The sequence below is a fragment of the Anticarsia gemmatalis genome, chromosome 12 (genome assembly GCF_050436995.1).
Source record: "Anticarsia gemmatalis isolate Benzon Research Colony breed Stoneville strain chromosome 12, ilAntGemm2 primary, whole genome shotgun sequence".
NCBI lineage: Eukaryota > Metazoa > Arthropoda > Insecta > Lepidoptera > Erebidae > Anticarsia > Anticarsia gemmatalis.
In genome coordinates, this window is record NC_134756.1 from 12,927,209 (window position 1) to 12,942,405 (window position 15,197).

At 36.7% G+C, this 15,197-nt stretch overlaps 1 protein-coding gene and 1 long non-coding RNA gene across 3 annotated transcripts; one reads left to right on the plus strand and one right to left on the minus strand.

Moving 5' to 3' along the window:
* Window positions 1-334: 334 nt before the first annotated feature.
* Window positions 335-1,328, minus strand: LOC142977416 (uncharacterized). Its single transcript, XR_012959699.1, has 3 exons — window positions 1,125-1,328; window positions 961-1,041; window positions 335-475 (listed from the first exon to the last, which is right to left on the minus strand). It is a non-coding gene; the product is annotated as an uncharacterized LOC142977416 (long non-coding RNA).
* A 663-nt stretch (window positions 1,329-1,991) lies between these two features.
* LOC142977401 (V-type proton ATPase catalytic subunit A) lies at window positions 1,992-14,820 on the plus strand. 2 transcript variants are annotated; one of them, XM_076121280.1, is made up of 13 exons: window positions 1,992-2,119; window positions 4,783-4,888; window positions 6,428-6,540; window positions 7,506-7,733; window positions 8,142-8,279; window positions 9,807-9,958; window positions 10,345-10,469; window positions 10,804-10,950; window positions 11,669-11,884; window positions 12,291-12,520; window positions 12,893-13,029; window positions 13,396-13,585; window positions 14,027-14,820. In XM_076121280.1, the coding sequence occupies exons 2-13, from the start codon at window positions 4,804-4,806 to the stop codon at window positions 14,117-14,119; spliced, it is 1,854 nt and encodes a 617-aa protein (XP_075977395.1). In that variant the 5' UTR covers window positions 1,992-2,119; window positions 4,783-4,803; the 3' UTR covers window positions 14,120-14,820. The 2 variants fall into 2 exon arrangements, with proteins under 2 accessions (XP_075977395.1, XP_075977396.1); XM_076121281.1 differs by having other exon boundaries at window positions 2,030-2,155.
* Window positions 14,821-15,197: the final 377 nt, after the last annotated feature.

The following is a 15,197-nucleotide window of genomic DNA, read 5'->3' on the forward strand; positions in this document are numbered from 1 at the left end:
ATCATACCAGTTCTCATAGTAAGTCCCATGGACTATTGTCTTGTATGGTGGCTAAAATATAAGAATTCTCATGAAAAGTTTGGTGATTTTTTGGGTTTTATAAAATTATTTCAGTTTTTGATTGTGTTATTAATTTTTTGTTTGGAAAATATATTAAATTGTATATTAAAAAGCCAGTTATTGTGACTAAATCCAGACTCAAAATTTTATATATATCATTCATGTTATTTAGGTATATTTGTTTTACGAACCAAGGTGACCCGTAAATATGCATCATCTGTAACTGCCTGGTTGCCGTTCTCCTCTGTGCTAGGTCTCTGGTTGTCCTTGATTTCTAGTAAGTGTGTAGTGGGGTTGGTCCTCAATTTAAATTGCTTTTGTTTGTCCTGTAGGACAAGTCGTTGTACATCTCCTACGATGTAGTTCGGCCAAAAACTTGGATGATGCAGGATGTTACACAGACTAACATATCCTTCTGGACTGAAAAATGGATTGTTTATGTGATAAAATCTCATTTATTTTACAATAACTAAAAGTATAAAAGCACTTTCCACAGTTTAACCTAGTTTTTAAAGTTTGTCCACATCCCTGTTTATTAGGAATATGCTACTCTAAGCTTTTAAGGTAATTTCTTTTAGTATGACATTGAATTGTAATATGACACACAGTTAATATTATATTTAACATAGTACCCAGTAACAAATCTACAACTTATTTTTAATGTCAACAACAAGTTGTAAGTTTGAAGTTACACAAGTTACTTTTTCGTAACTTTGTTTACGTCGCAAAGAAAAATAATATGATTGCTTGTTAAGTTAACCTACAGATAGTTATTGAGCTTAGTCAGGCGTCGTTTCACTGGCGCGCGTCGTAATGGTGCCTAACAAATACACAAACTGACGTTTATAATTATATTTATATAGGTACCGGTGCGCGGTGCCTTGTATTTAAATAACGTACCCTATCTCGAAACCAGCCTCGCATGCTCCTCGTTTAAGCAACCAGCTCAACAGTTTTTTCAAGTTGATATCGTTTTGATTCCTGTGTGAATACAAAAAAACGTTAATGTTCAAGTTGTAATAATAAAAAATCATCACAACACATCGCGCCATCTAAATACGTACATCTATTTTGTCAGTAAATATTACGTTTAAAATGTAAATTGTGTAGCTAGAATAAATATTTTTGCAACAATACTTTGTTATATTTTGAACAACAAGTCCCACGCGACTTGAAAATTTGATAAAATATGTTTTAGATCTGAAAACTAGAATACAAAGGATGCGGTTGTCTTCGCAAAAAAAAAACCACGAAACGCATGCGTTATTTACCCGTGACGTTCTGTCAACTGTCAAATTATAAAAAAATATATAAGCTGCGTTCAGATTATTCTAGCGGTCTGACTAAATGATCAAATTAATAGGTATTCTAAATATTACCCTTTAGAAAAGGTGATTAAAGCAAGTATCTATTTTGAGTGTATTCTTATTATCTAACATTCATGATACATATTACAAAAAAAATTGTTTCAACTTAATTACATTCTGGCGATCAAAAATGTTCTTTGAAAATCACATCAAAACTTAACGTAGGTATAATAAAACAAGTGCGTAGGTATATATTGTGTTCTACACAGTGATCATAATTTATTCTAACCTATTTTTCTTTTTTTAAAGATGTTCGTTAACTTTATCATATTTGTAATTTAATAGCTTGTCAAAAAAAAGGAATTACACAAGAAATAAATAAAGACTGGAAAAAATTATGCGAAGTATAATAGATTTTATTAATAAAAATATTATTTAAATTAATGGTTAATTTTAGTAAATTAGTCTACAACCAGAAACAATATACACACGAGGATTCAATGTTTGGTATCTCAATAAATATTCATGCAATTTTAGACATTATTGCACGCTCATACAGACTAAAATCGTCCATGAGTTTTACCTAATGACGTAGTTGTCTATGTGGAGTAGACAGCGAAAATCAATGAAATGTGTGCCATCGACAAAGAAGCATAGAGCAAGGGTCAGCTGACTTCACTTTTATCATTGGTCTTGTGATAAGTTGTGATCCTCCGCCATTCTCGGTCCGTCTTTTCCATCTTTCTCGTCCTGTGAGTTGGAATTTAAATATTTAAAATTGCAATTTGGTAATTATTTAGTTTGTTATTGCCGGTGTTTGTGTTACTTGCTGTGGATATTCGTTTTGTCGTCCAAAATATCGGTAAGATTGTTCCTGATTCTGCCATAGCCAAATTTTTCTGGGGACCATGTAATGTCACGCATTATAAGGATTTATTGCTTTATAATCGTTTATGTTTACTTTAAACTATTTCAGAAGTGTATTTTAGCAATAGAATTGTAAAAGAATGTCCAGAAGGGTTGATATATGAGTTTTTATGGTCTTAATTATCCTTCCACCCAATCATCATGTGACGGAGGTCTAACGAGATTTCAATTGGAAAACCGTCAATTAACGTGTAATACCTGAATTAAACACTCTTTAGAATGTTTAACGTTACATTTTACCATACTAGAAGGCTTGAAACAAGGGTTTATACATGTCAGAGTTGTATTTTTACAGCACAGACAGTAGGGCGACTATATACCTATCCATAGTAGGTAGCTCCTAGTACTATGCGTGTTTTCACTGTATTTAGGGCAGGACATGTAGTTTGGTTAATCATAAACTATAATAATTGAGTGTATTAAGTTTTAAGTGAACTTTTCTATATAGAAGCCTGATATAAATAAGTTTTTTCATAAGAATTTGATCCAGGAGATTCAGTTTCTAGGTATGAAACTTATAAATGAAGATTTATATTACTTCCTAATCAATATTTTTAATAAAGTGAATCAAACATTAAAAAAAACATAAAGACCTTTTAATGAAGGAAATAAGGTCATATGACAAAATTATGAGTTGTAAACAATTCATGTGACATAAAAGTTATGATTACATTGCATTCTCTATAGTTCATGTGCCTAATGTTGGCAATACCCTAATGTACAACATCTAATAAGATTCTAGTAGTAAATTGACTTGGAAACTTGCAAATGTTACTAAGGTACTTTTGAAGGGCCATTTTCACAGCTAATGAATGACTGGTAGATAACCAATCTGCTAAATAAATTAACAGTAAATTTATGAACACTACTGTCAAAATTCTTCCTGTGAAATTGAACCTAAATGTCTTTAATCAGCTGGATAGCACAGACAATTAATACTTCATAGGTCAAGGTAACAATTCTCACAGCCAATAGCCTGCTGTAAAAAGCTGTATTTCAGTATATTTTTCACTTTGGCTACAAAATCCTCCCATAAATAAGATTTGACAGTGATGGATGAAGATGTTTATCAGCTTTCATTGATAAGTCTCTGGTCAGCTGATCTGAACTGTCTATGGTAACATTCTAGTCAGAACATTGGTGCTACAATATTGATTTTAAAAAATATATTGAGGTATTTATTGCATAATATTACTTAAATTCATTCTTTTGTAACATTTTAAAAGGGACTTAGTTTTTGTGTGGAAAAGGTATGAAGTACTTTTTTTTATTTTGTGTGTACATGATCCTATGGCAAATCAGGAATAATCTTTTAATTCCATATGTGTGTTAGCCTAACATAGTGATGTGATGACTATAGTTTACATTACAGGACACTTTTTGTTTCAATTAATAGTTCTATGGATACTCGAGTTAAGTCTTTTGACAATCAGGTGTTTCCACCTTTCTGACTTTGAAATAGTTAACAAAAGGTAACCTGCTCTATAGACTATAGTCAAGTACATCACTTCTGAAAATATCTTACTAAAAGTTAGCATCTAACCCCCGATATACCTACTATTAAGTTTTTTCTGTGTCTCATGATTTCTTCTTTCTTTCGGTTGATACATAACCTTTTATTGAAACTTCTTAGGGCTAAATAACCAATAGTAGTAATTTTCTAATACTAGACAATTACTACTTTTCAATGTGGCCACTTTGTATAATTTCCATCTGTACAATGTTCATGTATGTTTGTCTTGATCGGTTGAGTTACATGTAGCATGATGTTTCTAATTGATCAACCGTTTAACTAATAAGAGTACATTATCCAAGTACATTTGTAGTTATGAAACTATTACTAAATATACTATAGTTGTAATGATAATTAATACTATGTATTAAATAGAGAAGATAGTTTTACCTGTTTTGATAAGTATTGATAAATTCAAGTGTCTTTTAAAGAGCATTGCCATAAAACTCAGATAAATGGCAATTAGAGCTACTGAGAGTATGTCTGGCTTTACTCATAGAGGCTAGATTCTTGTCTTACACTCTCTCAGTTTAAAAATATAGATGATAAAAATATCTATCACATTTACTACGGGTCAATTTTGCAGTCTGTTTATAAGTGTCAGATTAACTATCAGCTAGATAAAGTGACAGCAAAATGACAAAATTCCACTTGATAACCTATCATCTTTACAGTAGATGTGCTGTAACCGGGTGTAATGGTACACAGTAAAATTTTAGTTTAAATTCGAAGTATAGTCAGCAAGAGAAATATGTATAAGTACTCTGTTATTTTTAAATCATACTTTTGTTGTATGAAATTGTAAATTTAGTTATTGCTATTAATCAGCAAATAATTTGCTGTGATTGTTAAATTACTTTGAACATAATACTTTTCGTATTTTCACTTGTGTTTATATCTTTTATGCTGACTGTACCTGTGTTAGTTTGTGTAAGGTAATGTTATAAATAATAATTTGTATATTATCTTCGACAGGTATAAAATAAGTCATTCAAAATGGCGTCCAAGGGCGGTTTGAAAACCATAGCCATGGAGGAGAATGAGGACAAGTTCGGTTTCGTCTTTGCCGTATCCGGTCCCGGTAAGTTAAAACCACCCCATATCTATCTATTCAGCCCACTTCTACCCACTGTTGAGTATAGGCCTCCCCGTCAGTATTATTACAATACCATGTTTACCATTTAAGAATATCATTCTGTATAGCATTTACTCTCAGTCCCTTTAGGTAAAACCCATTGTAGCAATTAGGATTTTTAAAACACCCTGTATGTTTAAAGGTCAAGGATTCACTTAACTCAGAAAACACCAACTGCTGGATAGTCTATCCTGCGTTAAACAAAGTAATCTGTAAAAATCACTTGATCTATTTTAACATAAGTTTATCAAAGTAAGACACTTTTTACTTGCCGTATTTGGGACCCAGGGATCGAACCAGAGCCCACATCAGACAACAGCAAGTATTAGTCAAATTGAAACAAACTAATGCAGCCCTAAATGGTTCAGTCTAGATATAAAAACGCCACAGTTTCATTAACAACAGCTAGTCGGTAGGTTTATAGTTTATATACCTCTATGCGGTAATGACGCATCACGCGTATTACGTCATACATACTTTTGGCAGTGGACTATCATATATTAGACCCGTGAACTTTTTGGATGCAGTACTTAAAGTTAACATTTATTGTTAAATCATGCCAGAAGGACTACTATGGAACTAGAAATTTCGTAGAATATCAATGTATGGGAACTTTTTCTTTTATATTTTGTCACAGTGATGGCAGTATCGGATAAATATGTCTCGTGTTTATGTACCGTAGTTCGACCGACGTTCTTCAGATATTATTATGATCAGCGACAAACGTATTTTAACGTATTTTATTATGATTATAGTAGTCCTACTGATTTATTGAAAAAACTTTCTATGAAATTGGAAAGAATAGGTCCTATTGAACTGGTGACCTCTTTTCTCCTATAAAAGTAGGTCAGCTACAGACTGCTAGGAATGTCGATAACTTAACTTTGGATATGTTTACATCTACTGCCTTTCTGTTAACGGGGAAATGATAAGAGTTAAGTAAACTTTAACACGGTTAGTTTTTGGACGGGTGACCGGGTGTGAAATATACGTATAGAAAAAATACTACGGTCTATGATCGAAATGTCTGAGTCTTTAATGTGGGGATTCGACGTTAGAAAAGCGATTAGGAAGACGTGGGTTCGAATCCAACCCTCTTAATATGAACTTATACATAACACAGGTCTGAAGTTAGCTGAAGGGTTTTGCTTAGTATTATTAATCCCACAATCAATTCACAATAAGACTGAAATAAAGTTCACGATGAAAAAAAATACCTTTATTTTTCAAGATTTAGATTCCACTGAAATAAAGTATCTATTAAATAGCGTTTTTTTATATGATTTTAAACGTTATTGATTAGATAAACTACCGCTAAATGTACCTCAGAAACGGGGGATAAGAACACTAATACGAATTAAGAGGAACTATATTTATTTCAGTGGAATATAATCTTGAAAAAGAAAGGTATGTTTTTTATCGTGAACATTATTTTAGTTTTTTATGGTTAGTGGTACAATATTAACGTGATGTTGTGTGATACAGTCGTGACGGCGGAGAAGATGTCCGGATCAGCTATGTACGAGCTGGTGCGTGTCGGCTACAACGAGCTGGTCGGAGAGATCATCCGTCTTGAGGGTGACATGGCCACCATTCAGGTTAGTAACCAACTTTGTAAGAGTAAGGATTCCCGCACACGGGCCACGAGCCACAACCACAAAACGCCGCCACTGGCATATTTCCTGTAATTTTCATACATTTTATATGGACTCGCCGTACACGGTTGGCGCCGGTGGCGGCCACACGCTACAAATCGTCGCAGCTTGCTTCTTGTGAATCGCACCGGGCATTAAACGTCGACACAAAAAGCCGTCACACGCCACTCGCACCCCCCTCTCTCTCTCACACCCACGTAGTCTGTGGTTCATATAGAAGCAATCGACCGCAAGTGTCAACTATCGGCCACAAGTGGCTGTCGCGCGTTTCAGCTACTTTTGTGGCCGTTTCTTGCCTCTTGTGGCGACGTTTGTGGCTGTTTATGTTAAGAGTTTGTCGGAGATTGCCCAGAGTTAGGAAGTTGATGTCGTGCCGTAGAACTCCAAGCCTCGGAGAGGACGTACAGCCGTTGGTCCTGCGCCAGACCTCTCAATGGACTTGTCTCATGTCCGTCCCACCGAACTGTGTTGTGCACTTTTAACAAAGTCCTGCACTGTTGACTGGTTTTAATTAAATTGGCCGCCGTAGACGGATATCGGCTAGAAGGCCATTATTATAGCTCAGAAATATCTTTGCGTGAAATGTTGTGGTACTAAAATATTTCTGTTTGCCACGATTTATGTGAATTTGGAGAAATTAATAAACAATAATATCGAATGAATGAAAAATTTTAACAAATATATTTTTTTAAACAGAATTACGTAAAATTCATACGAATGACTTGCCCAAAATAGGCTTATCAATTAGATAAGCAATTTCTTTATACAAATAATAAACATAACAATTTAAACATTTTTTTTAGATATAATGATGTCTTACTGTTAGCTATGAAAATCGAATAGATAAACAGCTGTAGTTATTAAAAGTTAAATAAATACCTGTACTTTAATATAACTGGTTTCTATAGGTATACGAAGAAACATCAGGTGTGACAGTAGGAGACCCCGTGCTGCGTACCGGCAAGCCCCTGTCCGTGGAGCTGGGCCCCGGTATCCTGGGCTCCATCTTTGACGGCATCCAGCGTCCCCTGAAGGACATCAACGAGCTCACACAGTCCATCTACATCCCCAAGGGTGTGAACGTGCCCTGCCTCGCTCGTGAGATCGACTGGGAGTTCAACCCCTTGAACGTTAAGGTAAGATGGTACATAACTTGGCTTACTCTTCGCATCGTTATAACAAACGGGTTTGTTTTATACCTCTTTGAGACATATCGGTTTGTAAACGATCTCCCATCTGATTCTAGGCTGCTATAGTGTGGCGACGTTTGTAACCTACGTATGGTAGCCAAGCCTCAAGGTCCTTGTCTCGAGTCCTATTTTGGATTAAATATAACTTTCGCTAAGATTTCTTATCATTTGGAAGAATAACAAATGAAAATTTATTTTGAAAAAGTGCAACTAACAAGTCGAGTAACATTGTCATTATTTGTTAAGGTTCAATTTGTAAGCTGAAGTAAGAGACGGTTTTTTTACTTGACTTTTCCATTTTTTATGTAGATGTATAAGAATCCCTGCTAATATTACTATGTATTTGGTGTATAGGTCGGCTCCCACATCACGGGCGGAGACCTGTACGGTATCGTGCACGAGAACACGCTGGTGAAGCACAAGATGCTGATGCCGCCGCGCGCCAAGGGAACCGTCACCTACATCGCGCCCGCCGGCAACTACAAAGTTACCGTGAGTATACTACATACTCACTTTAAACAGTTTGTATATACGTTTATACGTTGTAGTTATTCGAACCCGAGGCAACACACCAATGACTTTTCGGAGTAATGTGTGTATTAGAAATAATTATCACTTGCTCTAACGGTGAAGGATAACATCGTGAGGAAACCTTGCATGCCTAAAATTTGTTTAATACATTTACTGAGGGCATGCAAAGTACCCAACACGCACTTGGCCAGCGTGGTGGACTCGAGGCCCAACCACTCCCCCTCATTTGGGAGGAGACTCTTGCACATCAATGGGACAGAAAGGGTTAAATAAAACTGTAGTTATCTTAATTGTTTTTTAAGATGTATTTTTTTTTGTAGTTAGGTGGAGTTAAGAATGTATTGTTTTTACTATTAAGCAGATTTTAAATATACAGTAAAATAGTTTGTATAGTAATATATTTAAAACTTAATGAATTATTTCGTAATTGCCGGTTTTGATTATAAAATGTAAGAACATTTTTTTGAATAGAATGGTTAACTTGATTATTTTTCTTATTAGGTTTAAAATTTGCAGTATAATACGAGTTTATTTAGGGATTGTATAGTTTATAAAATAGAACATTGAGCCCGTAGTCATAGTACCTACCTGAATAACAGTTGCGTAAACACTTTTACTAGAAATGTAGGAAATTAGTGAGCAATTGAGATACAGTCATCTATTTAGATAAGCGTGTCTAATAGCAATTTGATTATAATCGACCATCCAGAGATCAGTAGCGCGATTCTGTACAATTATCGTGTATCGACTACCGACTAGCTATTGAAAAATTCTGTATGAAAAATTGATCAGCGCCGTTAGCGGATTTTCGCAACAACTATGTTCTTCAATGGCGCCATTTTCCACCAAACATGAAATTTTTTTTTTTTGCTGGAGCCGGGAGCGCCCTTAGGGGCAATTCGAAATTCGAAATAAAATATTCTTTCCATTTTTAATTTTAATAAATTATTTAAATAATCTATTATAGATTTAGGAAGACGAGGCCAACGAGGCTGAATTGGTATTGTTTCCTTTGCCTGCATCAATGTGGGAAAAAAAGACGCTGATTCTTTTTTTGTGTTGATAATGTTTCGTTGAACAACATTAATTATGATTATTTATATTATTGATTTATTTTTACTAATACGTTTTAACGTAGACTATAATTATTTTTCATGAGAATAATGCCTTTCATGATTATTTTTTATCCGCTATATAATTTGTTTATACACAATTATTACCAATAAAATTTATTTTTAACGAAAAAAATTCGGAACGAATCCTTTTTTTCTTTTCTGACTCACATTAAATGTCAAGTTTTCGATACTCGATAGCTCGCGATTTTCTGCCGGATTGGTGCCGGTTTTCTAACGAGAAGCTTGATAGCAATGTATGGTACTCGATATCGTGGCGTTAGTATCGAATGTACAGAATCGAGCTACAGTCCACCAGAATTGCTATCGACTCAGACAAGAATAGTGAGTAATGTGTTGTGTCCGTGTGTCCCAGGACGTGGTGCTGGAGACGGAGTTCGACGGCGAGAAGGCGCAGTACAGCATGTTGCAGGTGTGGCCCGTGCGCCAGCCGCGCCCCGTCACCGAGAAGATGCCCGCCAACCACCCGCTGCTCACCGGCCAGCGTGTACTCGACTCGCTCTTCCCGTCAGTACTCACTTATTATATTCACTAATGATAAATACCTCATCCTCTTACTTCCTCCCCCGTGGGAAGCTGCTTTTATGAGTGCCAATTCGACAAAATAAAAATCCAGTTCAACGATTTTTAATTCGGTGTAAAGCTACAAAAATATAAATAAGTAGGTATTTCAATTACTTATGCGTGTAAACTCATACGTGTACGTATACGCAGTGCGTGTACCAATGTGTAATCTATACTAACAGTTATGAATTAAATGTAAACGGCTTGCGAACGTTTCAAAAACGCTCGTAGTGCCGTGGCTTAAAGCGTGAAAAGATAATAGATACATAATTACTTAGTAATATACGTTAAGTGAACATTATAAATAACAATGTATGTTTGTTGTACAGCTGTGTCCAGGGTGGTACGACCGCCATCCCCGGAGCCTTCGGTTGCGGCAAGACTGTGATCTCACAGGCTCTGTCCAAGTACTCCAACTCTGACGTCATCATCTACGTCGGTTGCGGAGAGCGTGGTACGTATTATAAATACATCTTTAAATAATATAGCAGGTTTTATAGTAGTAAATCGAGTTTTTGTGAAACCGCTTTTTATGGCCAGGTTAGGTTAAGCCATTCTAATTTTTCCACCACCAACTTTCTCACCTTAGGAAGCTATTTGAGACCTCATCCGAGTATATTTGCAGACATTCGGTTAATCTCCCACTTTCACCCCATATAACTTTTAAGCGACTTAAACGATTTTCATCAAACATGTCTAAGAACACTTGCACATAAGTTACCTCTCTTTTTACGTCGGGGGTTAATAAAAAGATGTTGTAATTCAGCCATGTACTTTTTGTGGTTTAGGTAACGAGATGTCAGAAGTACTGCGTGACTTCCCCGAGCTGACCGTGGAGATCGAGGGCGTGACGGAGTCCATCATGAAGCGCACGGCGCTGGTCGCCAACACCTCCAACATGCCTGTCGCCGCCCGAGAGGCTTCCATCTATACCGGTATGTATATACTCTATAATGTACTGTGTTATATGTAGAATCGATCTAATAAAAAAAAAACTATATTTTTTTTATTAGGTCTCTCGACTTCAAATAATTCAATACGCCATCTGACTGAAGCACTTAAGTCACTGAGAAATAATTCCCAGCATACTGAGTGGTATTCCTTATCAGCCTCGCACGATTTAAAAATTCCAAGACGGAATAGAAAACGTTTTTTATTGTTCCTGTAAAGTTCGGCTTTTTGACTTGAGTACTTTGGTCTGCCGACCCTAGATATAATGTAGTGCATTCTTATATCATTTTTGTTTTTTATCATTAGGCTACTTTTTTATCTTTTTTGTACAAAACATACATTACAGTTAGTGTTCATTGCAAGAAAACTTTGATGTTTGATGATGAGAAGCACACTTTTACAACAATAATAAAGTGATATTCGGAGTATTTTTTTTTATTCGGTGATGTTTCTGGCTTTATGCCGAATTCTGCCAGTAAAAAAAAAGCTTAATATTGCATTATTTCGACTTCATATTTAATGTTTTTCAACAGAATGTTTATTTTGACATTTACTTAATGATCTATGACAGAATAATGTGGATGAAATATTCATAGTATACAAATAAGTTAACGATTTAAACTCTCGCGAATCGTACACATAACAACTTATTTCCAAAAAAATGACTTATTTAGATTAACTAACGCATTATGTTCCCCCCAGGTATCACCCTGTCCGAGTACTTCCGTGACATGGGCTACCACGTGTCCATGATGGCGGACTCCACGTCCCGTTGGGCCGAGGCGCTGCGTGAGATCTCGGGTCGTCTGGCGGAGATGCCGGCCGACTCGGGCTACCCCGCCTACCTCGGTGCTCGCCTCGCCTCCTTCTACGAGCGAGCTGGACGAGTCAAGTGTCTGGGCAACCCCGACAGGGAAGGTATGTACTCAAACTATATGGACATCTCACCCACCGTCGCGTCGTTCCAAACTAAGCACAACTAGTATAATCGCAACCAGACGAATGATAAATTCTTAAATACTTTTAAATACATGCATTCGATTAAAATCCAAGTTCGAGACAGAGATTGATGGAATTGTAGATCATTTTGAAAAATAATGCATAGTTTTAAGATCATTATTGGGTTTCGTGTAAAAGAAAACTAGGTTATTTTTATTGAATTTTCAAATGATTTGTTTTATGGAACCGTCAAATGATTTCCTACGTTGCATTCGGCATGTGTGTGCACGCACTAGTTAAGTGTGAAGATCGAATGATGACGTCAGATATGTTAATATATCTTTGGTCGAGTCACAATGTCTAAATCTCACGTCTCATTACTCAGGTTCCGTGTCCATCGTGGGTGCCGTATCCCCCCCTGGTGGTGACTTCTCGGACCCCGTGACCGCCGCCACGCTGGGTATCGTGCAGGTGTTCTGGGGTCTGGACAAGAAGCTGGCGCAGAGGAAGCACTTCCCCTCCATCAACTGGCTCATCTCTTACAGCAAGTACATGCGAGCTCTCGATGACTTCTATGACAAGAACTACCCCGAGTTCGTGCCACTCAGGACCAAGGTAAGCGACAACAAACTTACTTTAATTAAGTAATTTTATATGCAAATTTTTATGCAAAAACTAAGAATATTATGAATCTATTCCAGTATTGATCAAAAGTATTTTTCATTCTGTAAATAATTATTTTGAGATTTTAAGTTTATCATTTAAACCCGTCTACGCAATTGTACGTGCGATCGTATACAAGGATATACGCTCGCACAAGATCGGTCTGGGTCTTTATAGTAATATATGAAATACTGATATTTTAAAGTACATTTTAATTTAATTTTAGACATTATGGACAGAAATAATAATATCAAGATAGGGTTGCAAGATTCCAACAGGAATTATGTTTAAACATTTTACTGATATACGTATGTTGTCGTATAGGTCAAGGAGATCCTGCAGGAGGAAGAGGACTTGTCAGAAATCGTGCAGCTGGTCGGTAAGGCGTCGCTGGCCGAGACCGACAAGATCACCCTCGAGGTCGCCAAACTGCTCAAGGACGACTTCCTGCAACAGAACAGGTAACACACAACAAACAATGCATTAAACTATTAAACTAATCGAAATATGTAGAAAATAGAAGAATATTCTGGTATTTGACTAGTGTCTCGTGTGTTGTATAAAGTGGATCTACTTCACTTGTCACTTGTGGTATTAAGTATTACTCAATGTACATTTAATTTGATACCTGGTCTGAGATGTTTCGTCAAATTTAGATTTCTTCAGAATTGTTAGTTACAATTTGCACGAGGAAAAATATTGATTTTCACTCTTTGCCAAAGAAACATCCCTAGGGCCACAATATTCGATAAAAAAGAGCTAAATTAGTTCAGCTGACTCCAGTTATCTCTTTTAAAATAGTTATCTAATACGTACTATTTTTCCAGCTACTCGGCATACGATCGCTTCTGTCCGTTCTACAAGACGGTGGGCATGCTGAAGAACATCATCTCGTTCTACGACATGTCGCGGCACGCGGTGGAGTCCACGGCGCAGTCCGACAACAAGGTCACGTGGAACGTCATCCGCGACGCCATGGGCAACGTGCTCTACCAGCTGTCTTCTATGAAGTTCAAGGTACACCACACAGAACATACGAACTGACTGCTTCAGTGGTTTGAACATTACCGTATAGGGAGGTCTTGGTTTCGATACCCCACCGCGGGTAGTGCGCTATTGAGTGTAATTTCTTTTAGCATATTTTCAATTATAGCCTGAAGTTAGATTAACTGGTTGGAGTACCTGTATTTGTTAAAGCTTATAAAGTACAGATTCACGTTTTATATATGTTATGCTCGAATTTGCCGTCAAGTAGCCTGTAATGTTCAATACATTGTAAGAAAATGCACATATTTTGTACGCTTGACACGTGTGTACGTGTACGCTAACGTACGTGCACGCTTCGAGCTTACAATTCATACGCGCGGAGTATATTTTATAATGTTCAGTGTTTCTAAAGAGCATAGTGCGGTCATCTTTACTACCGCTATTTACTTAATATGTTTGTTTTGTAACCAGGACCCCGTGAAGGAAGGAGAGGCTAAGATCAAGGCAGACTTCGACCAGCTGCTAGAGGACATGTCGGCCGCCTTCCGCAACCTCGAGGACTAAGCGAGCCTCCACCACACCACTCGGAGGGGACGGTCGGTGTCACTGACCACATGTACCACATGTACCATCAGCTAGTGTCAGCTAGCGTCAGTGACACGCGCACGTATTTGTTAATACACTAACTAGACGTAAATATGATGTGTTACGATGTCTACGTAGTGTGATAGGTTTAATATTATAAACTAGTGTTTCAATGCAGATTCGTGATTCCAATTGTTGAAATTCTTGTCGTCGCCGGCCCCGCGGCGTCGCCCCTCCATTTGTAAATATGACACAAATGCGCCGCGGACCGACCACGACTCAGTTAATTAGTTGTTATTTATATAAAATATATACTATTTATACACTAACAATCAATTATTTTACCGTTTATATTTGCGTGTTGAAAAAAAGTCATTATATCGAGTACCCTCTTTGCATTCCAAGTTATTATTAGAGTAAAATGTAACATTTTGTTATGAAACGCTGCAGTTTATTTACGCTTTGTGTCTCGATATATTGAGTGTAACCAGCGTCTTGATGTAACTGAAATGTATAAGAGTTCAGTATTATGTTAGTGCACTCGGTCGCGACGTCTTGTACAAATAATAAATATTATAATGATGCGCAATAATAACATATATTACTTGCTGTTTGAACTTCTGTGACGTTACGTGTTGAGGAGACGAAAGTTATAAATAAATAATTACATATAAAGTGTACGCAATGTTGTATTATTTACACCCCGACCCATAAAAACCCACTATATTTAATTACTACTGGACTCTAGGTCTAAGGGCTCTTTCAATTTAGCCGTATCGTGTCGGACCGCAGCAGTGCCGAAACGGTGCGTTTGTCGTACGGTGCACGGACGGTCATTTGTTTTCATACAAATCGCACGGTGCGGCAACAGTGCGGTGTCGGTACCGAGAACGCACGACGACAGGACGGCAACGTCGCAAGCTCCACGTGTTCATTTCGCTGTTGAATAGTGCGGTGACTAAACGTGACAGCTAATTTCATTGAATTTTCATGTTTATTATTTGCTTAAAATGGATGATATAGACGTGGAAGAATTTATAAATGAAATTGAATTATT

What these genes read in the sequence shown, in the direction of transcription:
- LOC142977401 (XM_076121280.1), top strand. Translation starts at nt 4,804, where the DNA reads ATGGCGTCCAAGGGCGGTTTGAAAACCATAGCCATGGAGGAGAATGAG. An exon ending in GTACTCGACTCGCTCTTCCC is followed by an intron (nt 9,959 to 10,344) that starts GTCAGTACTCAC and finishes TTTGTTGTACAG; the next exon opens with CTGTGTCCAGGGTGGTACGA. An exon ending in GGGCAACCCCGACAGGGAAG is followed by an intron (nt 11,885 to 12,290) that starts GTATGTACTCAA and finishes CTCATTACTCAG; the next exon opens with GTTCCGTGTCCATCGTGGGT.